The following is a 15,286-nucleotide window of genomic DNA, read 5'->3' as shown; positions in this document are numbered from 1 at the left end:
TTTCAGATGACCATTTAAGTTACAGTTCATAGTTTTGAGCTGTTTCTTTGCTTTTCAGAAAACTAGGATGATTAAATGAACTCTTTGAAGATAAGGTATATGAATACATGACAGTGATTTCAAGGATCGAGTGGCCTGTGAGACCAGTCTCATTATTCTAAAACTTTGCTCCCTGAACAGAGTTTCTAGAAACTGGGCAGTAAGTAAAAGCTATTGTAAGCTTGTCTTCCAATCACTGTATCTGAAATCATTGTTCTTTTTTCAGTGACCTAGATAAAATCAACTGTTTTCATAACTGTATCTTCACTTACAACTTCAAAGAGATTTAAATAAAGACTTTAATGAATAATTATTTTAGTTACAAGGTGCTACAAATTTCTGACTAAAAAAGCAACATTTTAAGTAATAGCATAAAATTACAGAAGCAACAGGATTTTCAGGACTGGGTGGTAGACAGTTGTTTAGAAGACTACCATGATAAAAACATCTTTGAATAATTGGATCAATAATGCAATCTTGGATTCTACCACCCTGTCTGTGCTTACATCGAATTGGCAGGCATGTGACTTTGCACAGCCCCTGACCTTTCCTTTCTGCTTCTGAATCTTTTTACCTCTCAGGCCTTGTGAAGGAAAGAAGTCTGCTAAAGGTTATGTATCAAATCTATCACATGAAACTCCGGCAGTGCAGTGGAGATTAAAAGCCTATATTTTTTTTATAATTACTTAAAGTTGGTTAATAAATAAATTTCCAGGAGGAAGTTAATAATTATCTAACGTTCTAGACATGAGACTATTCAGAAAAATATTCCAGGTGATAAATAAATTTAGAACTTGTCAGTGCTTTAGAAAATGATCAGGTGTTTTAAAAGTATGATTGATAAGTTTACAGCAGCCCTGTTGAAAACCATAGCAACTTGCCACATATATCTGTTTACCTTTAAATTAAATAAAATTAAGGGCTTAGTTTCTCAGTTCCATTAGCCACATACCCAGTGCTCAGTTGTCACATGTAGCTTATGGCTACTGGACTGGAAAGTGCAGATGTAGAACATTTCCATCATCCCAGAACAGTCTGTGGAATAGACAGTGTGGCTTTAGGGACTAGGTGATTTTAATGATTATTAAAGTATAATGTTCATTGGGGACCAGCAGGTGGCATGGTGGTTAAGGCGCTGGACACTCCCACATGGCTGACCATGGTTCGACTCCCAGACCTGGTGGCTTGCTTTCTCACTTTCCATCTCTCTCTCTATGTCTCTCTCTGGACAAATTAAAAATAAACGAATGAATAAATAAAATAAAATAAAACTAAAAAGTATAATGTTTGTTCATTTTCATATTGAAGTTGTCGCCTATTTCTTGTCAATTGACAAATGATTAAAAATTAAGTGCCAGGGCCAGCAGGTGGCATGGTTGTTAAAGGTGCTGGATTCCCATATGGCCAACCACAGTTCGAGTCCCAGACCCCCTGGCGGCATGCTTTCTCACCTTCTCTCTCACTCTTACTCCATCCCTCTGTAGTCAAAATAATAGTCAAAATAAAATAAATAAAAAATAAAACAAATTATTAAGTACCTTTAAAGACGATCAGCTATCACTTCTATTTGTAACAAAAAAATATAAATAAATTTAAATAGAGACAAGCAGATGGTATGATGGTTTGCTGCTGGTCTCTCACATGGCCAACTGCGGTTTGAGTACCAGACCTGGCAGCTTCAAACTCACACTGGACTTGTGTGTGTGCATGCGTGCCTAAAATCCCAAGAAGAGAATGGAGGAGAAGGGATTGCAGCATAGCCAACCCCCCCGGAGTGATTTCTCACTTTTTGTCTCCCTGTTTCTCTGTCTCTCTCTCTCTTCCCAGCTAGTGGATATGCCCTAAACCAAAGCTCTCTTAAAAAAAAAAAAATCAGTTAGTATATCATGGGTTATACATTTTAACTGTAAACAGGCAAGTTCTACATTATCTAGTGCTATCTAATACAGTAGCCAATAGCCAAGTGTGCCTCTTGAAATATGGCTAATATGAGTTGAACGGGACTGCTTTATATGAAAAATGCATGGTGTGTTTTGAATACTTAGTTCCAAAAAAGATGTAAAATATCTCATTTTTAAAAATATTATTAGGTCCAGCAGGTGATATAGTGGTTGAGTTGGTGGGCTCCCCCACATGGCCAACCACAATTTGAGTCTCAGACATGGTGGCTTCAAAAACACTCTAGCACACATGTGCATGTGTACCCAAAGTCCCAGGAGGAGAATGGAAGAGACAGCATTGTGGCATGGCCATCTCCCCTGGGGAGTGATTTCTAACTTCTGCTCTCTTCTGTCTCTCACCGGTAAACATACGTGCCAAATGGCAAAAACCTTAAAAAATTAAAAATAAAGTACTATTTATATGTTGAAATAACATTTTGCGCACACATATAGTGTTAAGTAAAATATATTTTAAAATTACTTTTGACCTCTTTTATAAGTACACTACTGGAAATATTGAAATTATGTGGGTCATCTTTTACTTCTGTTGGACAGTGTTGTATAACAGCCAATAGTCTTAATAAAAGTCAAGTTGCATGTAACTTAAATTTTTACCTACCTAAATCAATAGTGACCAAATTTTTAAAGTGTAAAGAAAAACTTACTTATCACATACTTATTTTTAATCCTATATTGACTTTTTAAAAATAGTATCAGTGGTATCAAAATCTTTCATGGTTTCATGTATCTATACATTGTGGAGGACATGCTGAAAACACTGGTGTGGAGCTATTAGCCACCTCTTAAATGAGTAATACCAGCAACAGGGCTCTGATGGGCATTCCAAAGACAAAAGCATTACTAGTATAGGAAAGCCGTCTCAGGGACTTTGAAAGATGAATGTGGTTCAAGTGGGCAGAAAACCGTAAGCTGGAAGGCTTTAATAAAACCCACATAGATAACAGGCTGAGTATGCCTGGTGGCCAGCCAGCAGACCAAGATGTTTGAAATCAAGAATTTCAATGTGAAAGTCAGGAGGGTTGGAGAGTTGGGGTAGGACTGAATATTGGGATCTGAGGCCAGGGTAAAAAATCCGAATGAGTTTATGTAGATACGTAGGAGGCATTAAAAAAAAATATTTATCAACTGGGACATGACGTGAAAGCAGTATTTTTGGAAGATTGGTTTGATGACAAGAGCTTATCTATCTACAGGTATTTTTCTGAAACTAGACGGTAATGGTGATGTCCTAGGGGAAATAGGCCACATGTTTGAGATGTAGGAAGGGAGAACCGTAAAGACTACTGTGTTTGAGGGAAAGAAGGATGTGAAAGTGAATTTGGGGGGGGCAGTAGATGTTGTAAGTGGTTACATTGCTGAACTCCCACATAGTCTACCACAGTTCAAGTCCTGAACCCGTCGCTTAAAATTCATGCTGAGTGTGCGTGAATTCATGTCTAAAATCCTGAGAAGAGAAGGGAGGAGAAGGGATTGTGGTGTGGCCATCCCCACAGGGTGTGATTTCTCACTTTCTGTCTCTCTGGTAAGCACACATATCCCATAGCAAAAATCTCTCTTAAAAAAAAAAAAAGAAAGGAGATTTGGTTTCTCTCACTTTCTGTCTCTCTGGTAAGCACACATACCCCATAGCAAAAATCTCTCTTAAAAAAAAAAAAAAAAGAAAGTGGATTTGGTTTCCCAAAAAAATCATTATAGAAATACAAATAAGAGTGTTTTATTATTTTTATACAATTTGTTTTTTTTGGAGAGATTTTTGCTATAGGGTGTGTGCGCTCGCCAGACAGACAGAGAGAGACATAGAGACAGAAAGCGAGAAATCACCCCCCGGGGGGATGGTCACACCGCAATCCCTTCTCCTCCATTCTCCTCTCGGGATCTTGGGCACACACACACGCACGCACCTGGCGTGAGTTTTAAGCCACTGGGTCCGGGACACGAACCGCAGTCGACTACGTGGGAGTCCAACAACATAGCCATTACGCTAACTCCTGGTTCCCTTTATATAATATTTTGTAGTTTAAAACTCCATGAGATAACCAGCATACTTTTATTACAGATGGTGAAATTGAGGTTCACGGTTTAAAGGACTTATCTAAAATCATGGCCTGTGTAAGTGGTGGGGTTGAGAATTGAGTCTGGGTTTTTCTTCCTCCTGCTTTTATCATTGGCATCTACGTACTCAGTTAATTGTTCCTCAGGTTTTCTCAACTATCACTGAACAAACAGTGCCTAAGTTTTGTTCTTTGTTTCAAAAACATTTCTCAGATCTCTTCATTTCTTTCTGTACCACCTGTGCCTTATTTCAAGCTACTGCCGTCTTTTTGGATTGATGTTTTTGTGAGCTTACACCTAACCTTTGACCTGTATCCTAAAACACACAAAAGCTTTTTTAATTTAAAAATCGGTCTTCCTTGAATTCAGTTATCTAGACCTTTCTAAAATGCAAATCATTCACTTTCTTAAACTTTTAATTAAAATCTGTAAGTTCTTAGCCTGACTTTACAGTGGTCTTCACAATCCTGCCCCTTTCCTATGTCCATGCCTTCAGTTTTGCGATAATTTTTTAAAAACAATTATTTATTTAATTTTACTTATTCATTATTATCATTTTTTAATTTGCTACAGGGCACGTACTCTCATCAGAGAAAGTGAGAAAGCAAGCCACCAGGTCCAGGACTTGAACTGCAATTGCCCATGTAGGAGTCTAGCTCTTTAACTACCATGCCACCTGCTGGCCCTTGCAATCATTTTGGTTTAGCCATCTGCAATTGCTGTTTTTTCTTCAAGCAATGTCTTTCCCTTCCTTTTCTCTCCCTTTCTATTTCCTTTCCCTTTCTTTAAAAAAAAAAAAAAAAAAAAAAAAAAATTCCCAGAGGGTGTATGGGCATAGCAGAGAGAAAGAGAAGGAAAGGGGAGTGATGAAGTACCCACAGTGGGGCGTGGTCTTGCCACAGTCCCCTCCCCTCTATGTGTGTGCATGCACTCACATGTGTGTGACATGTTTTCCAGGCTTCCAAATGGGATACAACTCCCTTAACCAGCAGACCGTGGAACTACCCTGTCCCTTTTTTCTAATCTACCCTCAACCCCTAACTTCAAGTCTTAGCATAATCGTCTGTTTACTTGTCAGTGTCCACTCCTCCCAACCGCCCCCAACTCATTTAGGCTCATTAGGAGCAGGGACTACTAGACTCACAGAGATTTGTTTAATGGGTGAATGTTTTCTATCAAAGGTTGTTTTTAAAGTTAGAAGTAGCTGTAGTGGAGAGTAAAAAGTCGAAACAAATGATTAAAAAGAGCCATCATTGCTGAACCTGTTCCTCAGAGTTTATCCTATAAGATAATAGGTCAGAGGACCAGCAGTTGGCGTAATGGCTATGTCGCTGGACTCCCACGTAGTGGACCGTGGTTCGAGTCCCGGACCCAGTGGCTTAAACTCATGCCGGGCACGTGTGTGTGCGTGCCCAAGATCCTGAGAGGAGAATGGAGGAAAAGGGATTGCGGCGTGGCCATCCACCCTGGGGGGTGATTTCTCTCTTTCTATCTTGCTGTCTCTCTATGTCTGGCGAGCGCATGCGCCCTATAGCAAAAACCTCTAAAAAAAAAAAAAAGATAATAGGTCAATATATTAGAGAATGCTGCTGGTTATATTCCTACCTTAAATAGTCCCAGTGTCCATAAGGGTAATCAGTAATTTCCAGAAGTCCTGCGGCACTCATCAGCAGAAAGTTTGCTCAACTTTAATTTTTCAGTCAGAGTTGTGTAAGCTAAGTGAATGGTGATGTCTGTGGTGTTGGCTGTTTCTGCTCTTAATGATTGGTCCTCTTAATTAGGGCACAAGCAAGATCAAATTTTTCCTTAGAATTTGACTTGAATTATCTGTTGCTACTGGCATCATCTTCAGCATCTCATCCCTTCTTAAAACAATCCATTTGTGAACTGTTAATTTCTTTTTAAAATTTGCTGTAGTGTACATTCACTTGCCAGAGACAGAGAGAAGAGAGTAAAAAATCACCCTCTTCCTGTGGAACCTGGTCACAGTTCTTTCTCTTCCATTTTTCCTTTCTGGACATTTGCTGTGCACACACACACATGCCCAGTGGCTTTCTCATGCCACTGTGCTCAGGACTAAGCCATACAGCTGGCCATGTGGGGTCCAGCCATTTTAACCTCTAGACTACCACCTGGCCCTGAACTGCTGGTTTTTTGGGGGATGTTGTCTCCATAAACTTTTCAAAAAACGTCAGTAATTTAAATATTCTTCCAGCCAGTTTTCATTATAAATTTGATGTTCTTGCTTCAGTTTTAGCAGAAACCATCTTGCTGGAAAGACTTTTGCCACAAGGTGCATGTGCTGGCTAGAGAGACAGAGACAGTGAGAATGACAGAACTCACCCACAGGGGAGATGCCACGCTATAATCCCATCTCCTGGGATTTTGGACATGAACGCACACATTCCTAGCTTGAATTTCAAGCCGCTGGATCCGAGACTTGAACCAGGGTTGGCCATGTTCAGCACCTTAACCACTATACCACCTGCTACCCAGTAGGGACAGTTTTCAAACTGATGTCTTATCCTTCTTAGTGACTTAGACTACATCTGTTCAGACATGTTATAACAAGATAGTATGCGTTTATTGTTTTAATTATAAGGATTTAGCCACAGGACATGCACATTTCCCCGAGAGAGAAACATAGACACAATGATAGGGAAAGTGAGAAATCACTCCTCTCTCCCTCCCCCCACCACTCCACAATCCCTTCTTCTCCATTCTCCTCCTGGATTTTGGGTGTGTGCACATACACTCACTTATAGTGATTTTCAAGCCTCCAGGTACAGGACTTGAACTGCCATTGACCATGTAACTGTGTGGCTATAGCCACTGTGCCACCTGCTGGCCACAATATGCTTTTTTTTTTTCCATCTTTTTATTCTTTTTTTTTCCCCTTCTTTTTATTCTCTTCTTCCTCTTCTTCTTTCTTCTTTTTTCTTTTCTTCTTTCTTCTTTCTTCTTTCTTCTTTCTTCTTTCTTCTTTCTTCTTTCTTCTTTCTTCTTTCTTCTTTCTTCTTTCTTCTTTCTTCTTTCTTCTTTCTTCTTTCTTCTTTCTTCTTTCTTCTTCTTTCTTCTTTCTTCTTCTTTCTTCTTCTTTCTTCTTCTTCTTCAAGCCAGGACATGTTTCCACCTGGCTCTTCCCACATTATTTCTACTTGTCCTTATACATAATTCTTTTGCAGAAATCATATTTGTCAAAGAATATTGTGAGCATGTTTTACTATCTCTATTAAACTGTATTTCCCACCAGAACTAACATCTTTGAATATTAATACTTTTTTCTTTTTAAATTAATTAATTCTAAATCTTTCATATTACATTTAATCACACATATCTTTACATTGTATAACATTTCTTTATCCAGCACCATTACCATGCATATCAGTCAAGACAAAGACATTACTATCCACACTCCTATCATCAAATAGCTTTTATTTTTTTCATATTGTTATTATTAATTCTCATTTTTAGTATGCATTTATTTTTGATACAGAAAAATTTTCTGTATCAAAATCTGTTCATAGTTTTTCCGTAATACTTATTTTCCATGAACTTTTTGTAGACTCCACCACATAGCCTCCTTCTCCCACACATTGACTGTCTTCCCTACTCTCGCTATCCTGTACTGTCTGTACATTCGATGTAATCTGTAAACTTATTACATCTAACAGTACATGTCATCATCACCCAGAGCCCATTGTTGATGTTGGGAACATTCAGATGAAGGGAAATGCCCTTCATCTGAATCAAGGTTTCACTCTTGATGGTATTTGATAAGAAAATACGAATATTCCTGCTCATTTTAAGAAAGTAGTAGGGTAGGTCAGCTGGTGGTGTAGTGGTAAAGGCAGCTGGATCCCCTAAGGCCAGTTGCATGGGTTAAGTCCTATACCAGGTGGTTGAAAAGCATGCCAGATGTGTGTGCATGCATCCCCAAAATCACAAGAGAATGAAGAAGAGATTGTGGCCTGTCAGCCCCCTGGTGAGTGTATTTCTCACTTTCCCTTTCTGTCTCTCTGGTGAGCATATCTATCTTTTAGCAAAACTAGGAAAAAAAAAAAAAGAAAGGCCAAGTTTACAATTCTAATCCCAGCTCTGGTAGCTTGAAGAACCTGCTGAAGGGAACCAGCAGTTAGCGTAATGGCTATGTTGCTGGACTCCCATGTAGTTGACTGCAGTTCATGTCCCCGACCCGGTGGCTTAGAACTCACACCGGGCGCGTGTGGTGCATGCCCAAGATCCCGAGAGGAGAATGGAGAAGGGATTGTGGCGTGACCATCCCCCTGGGGGGTGATTTCTCGCTTTCTGTCTCTATGTCTCTCTCTGTCTGTCTGGCGAGCGCACACGCCCTATAGCAGAAAAAAACACAACCGCCATGTCACCTGCTGTCCTCCTAGCCCCAGAAAATTGAAGAACCCTGTTAAGGGAACCAGCAGTTAGCGTAATGGCTATGTCGCTGGACTCCCATGTAGCTAACCGTGGTTTGAGTCCTAGACCCGGTGGCTTAAACTCATATCGGGCACGTATGCGTGCTGTGTGCGTGCCCAAGATCCTGAGAGGAGAAGGGATTGTGGCGTGGCCATCCCCCCTGGGTAGGGGGATTTCTCATTTTCTGTCGCTCTGTCTCTGTCTTTCTAGAGAGTGCACGCGCCCTATAGCAAAAACCTCTCCAAAAAAAAAAAAAAACCCCCAAAAAAAAAAAACAACCTCCTAAGCACCTGTGCATGCATGCTTAAAATACCAACAGAAGTACAGGAGAAGAGAGTGTAACCATGCCCCGCTGGGGGTGCCCTCTGACTATTCAACAAAAAAGAAATAAAGAAAGGCGTTGTTAGTCATTTCTATAGTTTGGGCTTTTCTGATTTAGAGGTCCAAAAGATAGCTAGAATTAACATCATCTATTTTGTAAGAGTGTTTAAGGGAAAGGTTTTTTTTAAAATCATCTTAAGTGTTTATAAGTGTTTTAAGTTGACTAACAGTATTTCTTTTTTCTTTCTTTCAAGTACCAAAAGAATTGGTGGAACTCCATTTGAAGTTGATGAGGAAGATTGGCAAATCTGTCACAGCAGACAGATGGGAAAAATATTTGATCAAGGTAACTATTGGTAAACCACTGTCTTTGTTACTGAACTGCTACTCTATCTCGTGAATGAACATTCTCGTAGTGAAATATTACACAAATCTATGTTGTATTTCATAAAATGTCTATCTTTTAAAATAATTTACTAAAAGTGATAGAACATTATTACTGTAAATATAATTCTCTCTCTCTTTTATTTCACTACTAGAATGATGTCAACCTGGAGAATGTAATCAGGAATTAATTGCCAAGGGTATACACTTTATTTTAAGTTTGTTTTCTATAGGATACATGTGCTGTCTGGAGAGGAGAGAGACACAGGGAAAGTGAGAAATCACCCCCCTGGGGAGGGGGGGTGGAATGGCCACACCTCAATTCCTACTCCATTTTCTCCTGGGATTTTGGGCACGCATGTGCATGCACCGTGTGTGGTATTTAAGCCTCCGGGTCCCAGACCTGAACTTGGTCAACATGTGGGAGTCCAGCGCCTTAACCACCTTGCCACCTGCTGGCTCTTATAGCATGATTTTTAGGACACCAGGTCTGGGACTGAAACTGCTTACTCAGCCATATGGGCTCCCGCTGCCTTGTCCTCCATGCTGGCCCCTTCCTTGATAGTCTCTTTTGATGTGTAAAAGTTTAAAAATTCTCTGAAGTTCAATTTAACTGTTTATTTCCTTGTTTTCTTTTTATCTGACTTGTTCTTTGGTGTCTTACGTAAGAAACTCTTGGTTAACTCCACATTGCAAAGATTTAGTCTTTGTTGTGTGTGTGTATGTATATTTTAAATTCAAGATAAGGTGTGTGAGCACATAGTTCAGATTGGGAGCGAGCGAGAGAGAAAGCACCCTCCACAATGTCTGGTCAAGCCGTCATCCCCTTCCTTTTATTTGCTGGATCCTGGGCACTCACGTGTATGCTCAGTGTGTTTCAGGCTGACTAGTCCAGGGAATTGACCATCGTTACCATTTGGCATCTGGTTTTCTTCAGAAGCATATCTTCAGAGCCGACCCTCGTCCTATATTTTGTCCTATGAATTTTAGTTTTAGCTCTTACATTTAAATCTATAATTCATCTTGAGTCCAGTTTTGCGTATTCTGTGAGATTGATGCCCCTTCTATTCGTAGTTTTTGTTTGTTTATTTTGTTTGTTTTTGTAGTTTTGTTATAGAGCATGTGTTCATCAATGAGAGACATTCCCAGAGAGGATGGCCATGCTGCAATCCTTTCTCCTCCTCTATTCTCCTCTCAGAATTTTGAACACTCACACAAACGTGATTTTTAGGCTACTGGGTCCAGGATTTGGACCATGTAGCTGGCCGTGTGAGATCCAGTTGCCTTAACCTTTATGTCATCTGCTGGCCAGTTGTTTTTGTTTCGTTTCAGGTTTTTGCCATAGGGCTTGTGCAGTAGCCAGAGAGACAGAGAGAGGGAAAATGAGAAAGCACCCCCTGGGTTAATGGCAATGCAACAGTCTCTTCTCCATTCTCCTCCTGGGATCTTGAGCATTTGTGCATATGTGTGTGGTATGAGTTTCAAGCCACAGGATCTGGTACTCGAACCATGGTTGGCCATCTACACCACCTGCTGGATCCTTGTTGAGTATTTTTAAATTTTATTATTATTTTTAGAATTATTTATTTTATTTTATTTACTTATTGATCTATTTTAATTTGGCAAGTGAGAGAGAGAATGTGAGAAAGCAAGCCACCAGGTCCGAGACTTGAACTGTGGTCAGCCATGGGGGTGTTCAGCACCTTAACCACCATGCCACTTGCTGGTCCCCCTTCTTGAGTATTTTTATCATGAAGGAAAAGTGGACTTTGTCTTACATTTTTTTTTCTCCTGCTATTTAGATTATTTTCCCTTTAGTTGTATGGGCTTTGTCCTCTGTTAGTATGGTATGTTGCACTGATTTTCATATGTTGAAATCACTTTGCAATCTTGCTATAAATCCTACTTGCATATGGCGCATAATCTTTCATGTGTCTTCCTAGATTTGTGTTGTTAATTTATTATTGAGGATTTTTGTATTGGGATGTTGGAAAAGTCATGATGCATTTTTACATAGAAAAACAAATCATTTAACTTTCCTGATGACCCAATATATTGAAGGTAATATAATAGTGAAGATAGAGTGGTATTGAAGCTTATATTGTTACCTAATTATTAGGTTATATAGAGGTACAGTTTTATGAAGGTGACGTAGTTAATAGCTAACATGCCATACAAAATCCTACCTTAACAGAGATTTTCCTGGAATGACATCTTTACATTTTTTTTTTCTTTTTTGTAAGAGAGTTGTTTAGTTTTGTTTGTTTGTTTGTTTCAATAGGGTACTTGTGCTTGCCAGTGAGACACAAATACAGAAAGCCAGAAACCACCCTCTGGGGAGATGGCCATGTCCATTCTCCTCTCAGGATGCACCCAGTCACCAGGTCTGGGACTCAAACTGTGTTTGGCCTTGTGGGAGTCCAGTGACATAACCATTATGCTATCTACGTAGGTCCCAACATGTCTAAATTTTAAAGGTAAAATAGATCATTCTTTGGGCCAGCAGGTGGCATGGTAGTTAAGTTGCTGGACATTCACATGGCTGGCTGTGGTTCAAGTCCCAGACCCAGTGGTTTGAAAATCACACCGGGCACATGTGTGTGCATGTCCAAAATTCCATGAGGAAAATGGAGGAGGAGGGATTGTGGCATGGTTTTCCACCCTATGAGACGATTTCTCACTTTCCTTCTCTCTGTCTGTCTCTGACTCTCTTTGGTGAGCACATGCGCCCTACCAAACCCTAAAAAAATAGATGACTGTATATGAACCAGGAAGACAAATCACGATGTGCTCAGCATGGGAAGCGTCTGTTCACGCATGTCTGTCAGGGACAAAGGCGGTATTATGTTTTTGTTTTCTGTAGTCCACTTTAGTCTGCAAGGTGTGTGCTCGTGAATACAATTTTTTGTGCGTTGAAGGAGATCATTACTTTTTGTGCATTTGACTACTTTTTTTTTTTCAGGGAGCATGAGTACTTGCCATAGTGAGGGGGAAAGAGAGAAGCAGCTGCCATGGGTAGTGGTCACATTGCAATCTCTTCTCCATTTCTCTCTCAACAATTTTGGGCATGCATATACATGTGCCTGGTATGTTTCTCAAGCCTCCAGGTCTGGGACTCGAACTGCATGGTTGGCCCTCTGGGAACCAGCCACCTTAACCACTATGCCAGAGGGTGGCCCCATTATACTCTTTTTTTTTTTTTTGAGAGATTTTTGCTGTAGGGCTTGTGTGCTCGCCAGAAAGACAGAAATAGAGAGACAGAAAGTGAGAAATCACCCCCTGGGAGATGGCCACGCAGCAACTTCTTCTCCTTTATTCTCCTCTCGGGAATTTAGGCATGCATACACATGTACCTGGCATGAGTTTCAAGCTACCAGGTCCAGGACTCAAACCTCAGTCTACTTTTTAACAAACATATATTAACAATCCATTTATTGAAAGGGAGTACCTACTTTGAAGTCCAGCTAAGTGAATTTTTATCTACACTCTTTTCCAAAATTTTATTTTTGTTTTGCTTTGTTTGGTTTAAAGTCAGTATCTCTGTGTCAGGATCCTCCTGCCTCAGCCTCCCAAGTTCCAGGATTATAGGAGCATGCCCCTGCTTTCAACCTTTAGATTGAGCCAGGATTTGGCCCCAAAATCCCATTCTTACCAGTATACCTGTATTATAAAAAATGTATTCAATTATTGGTATTTATTATATTATACATAGTATATTTGATAACTTGCTGGTATGTTAATCTATACTATAATATATTTGTAATTTTGATTTAATTTTATCAGTAAAAAAACATTATAATGTTTTCTCTCACTTAAGTACCTGTTTTATAATGTTTTCTCTCACTTAAGTACCTGTTTTTCTTTTTATACATACACACACACATATATATATATATATATATATAAAGTCCCAGACCTGGCAGCTTATTCTCTCCCTCTCTCTGCCCTGCTCTACTCAAATTAAAATAAATAAATAAATAAAGTTAAATAAAATAATTCTTTAACAAAAAAAGGAAACTTTGCAAAGGACACAAAGCTACGTTGCCAATTCAAGTCTTCTCTGAGTTTATAGGCAGGACAACAATGAAGTTCTTAATTATGGCAATAAGAGAGGAATTTATATGTATTTTTTTTAAGAGAGATTTTTGCTATAGGGCACATATGCTCACACCAGAGAGACAGGAAGCAATAAATCGACCCCCAGGGGAGATGAGCACACCAAAGTCCCTTCTCCTCCACTCCTCCCCTTGGTTTTTTTTTTTTTTTTTTTTTTTAGAGGTTTTTGCTATAGGGCGCGTGCGCTCTTTGCAAAGACAGAGACAGAAAGTGAGAAGTCACCCCCAGGGGGAATGGCCACGCTGCAGTCCCTTCTCCTCCATTCTCCTCTTGGGATCTTGGGCATGCATGCTCACACACCTGGCGTGAGTTTAAGCCACTGGGTCTAGAACTTGAACCATAGTCAACTACGTGGGAGTCCAGCGACATAGCCATTATGTCAACTGCTGTTCCCTCCTCTTGGGATTTTTGAGTGCGCACATGAATTTGAAGTCACCAGGTCCGACACTCAAACTAGTCATCTGTGTGGGAGTTCAGTGAAATAACCATTACACCATCTGCTGGTCCCTCCATAGGTAATTTTAAAAGGAATATTGTATATATTCATATACATTATTTCATTTTGTAAGTCATCAAAAGTGATCGACATTTATGGTAACTAAGATAGTGCAACACTGCGTATAATTATATAAAATTATTAGCTGTATTGCAGTTTTTCTAAATATATTTCAGAGTTTTAGTACAACTTTTACTTTAGCCAAAACTCATTATGAATTGTTTTATTTTTCTTCTTCAGCTACTTTCCTCTCTGAATTTTTAAAAGTGTTATTAATAGTCAGGAGGAGGACTTGGGAAACTGCAGCCAAATCCCACTAGCTGTCTGTTTTTGTAAATAAAGTTGTATTGTAACATAGCAAGGTCTGTTTACAGATAATCTGTAGCTGTTTGCCTGCTGACAATTTAGCTTGAGTACTTTTAACCGAATGGATGGTTGTTAAGGCCTAAAATATGTACTAGTGGCTTTTTACAGAAAACATTGGTTGATACTTGATCTAGTATCTTTTATGAAATTGCACCAGGAAGCTTCTGACCAGTGTGTTACTAGGGAGCTGAATAGAAAGAAAGGGAAAGAAGAGACTGCCACACATCCGTATCAGCTGCAAACCGCGTTTGTCTGTTTCGTTATCTCTTGCTGAGTTGCTTAGGAGATTTATAAGCTCTGGAATGCAGGAACTCTGTCCACATTTCTGATCACTATATTACCTAACTGCAGGTGTGCCAGGTTATAGGATGAATATATTTACATGAAATCTAAGTAGTAGGTTTCCTTGAGAGTTTATTAATAGAAAGTGTTTCTGTAGAGCTGGCTCTGTGGCCTGGTGGTTAAGGCAGCTAGAGTCCATCTGACCTTGCAGTTTGCATCCTGGATCTGGCAGCTTGAGAAACATGCTATGTACATGTGCATGCCCCAAGTCCTAGCAGTGAAGAGATACACAAAAGGGATTGTGGCATTACTATTCCCCATAGGTGGTGCTTTCAGTCTCTCTCTCCCTCTCTGTCTCTCTCTAGCAAGTGAATGTGCCCTCTGACAAAAGTTGTTTTTTTTTTTCCTGAAAAAAGTTTTTAAAAGTTTTACATCCAGGTTGACTGAAAACTCTACCTCTAGTTCTAGTTTAGGCTTTTTTGCCAGTTTACAGACGTCATCATTTATATCCAACTGATGTCACATAAACAAACACACTTTATCAAAGCCAAGTTCACCATCTTCATTCCCCAGAGCTTGTGTGCATACTGAACCCATGAAGTCTTCAGATTACCGCCGGCGGTCAAAGCCAAGGTCTGGGCATTATCATGGAGACCTCCTTTTTCCTCTCCCCCAGACGACAGCCAAGTCCTGTTGGGTTTTCATCCTGTTATTCCTCAGATCTGTGTTGCGTTCATCCCAACCCCTACTTCCAAGTTCATGCTTCCATCTTCTTTTATTGGAACCTTCACCTTCTAATTAGTACCCCAGCTTTTTATTCTTGACCATCCCACCACCT

The 15,286-nt window shown here is 39.7% G+C and overlaps 1 protein-coding gene across 1 annotated transcript in view; it reads left to right on the top strand.

The window, feature by feature from the left end:
* The first annotated feature begins 9,061 nt into the window (after window positions 1-9,061).
* RSF1 (remodeling and spacing factor 1) overlaps window positions 9,062-15,286 on the top strand; it is a 90,398-nt gene continuing 84,173 nt past the window's right edge. Inside the window, exon 1 of the mRNA XM_014593008.2 lies at window positions 9,062-9,150. Coding sequence (XP_014448494.1) covers window positions 9,094-9,150 — 57 coding nt within the window. The 5' untranslated portion in view covers window positions 9,062-9,093. The remainder of the gene's footprint in view (window positions 9,151-15,286) is intronic.

This window comes from Tupaia chinensis, unplaced genomic scaffold, assembly GCF_000334495.1.
Source record: "Tupaia chinensis unplaced genomic scaffold, TupChi_1.0 Scaffold139431_1, whole genome shotgun sequence".
NCBI lineage: Eukaryota > Metazoa > Chordata > Mammalia > Scandentia > Tupaiidae > Tupaia > Tupaia belangeri.
The sequence above is the reverse complement of the archived record's forward strand: the minus strand, read 5'-3'. Positions and strand labels throughout refer to the sequence as shown.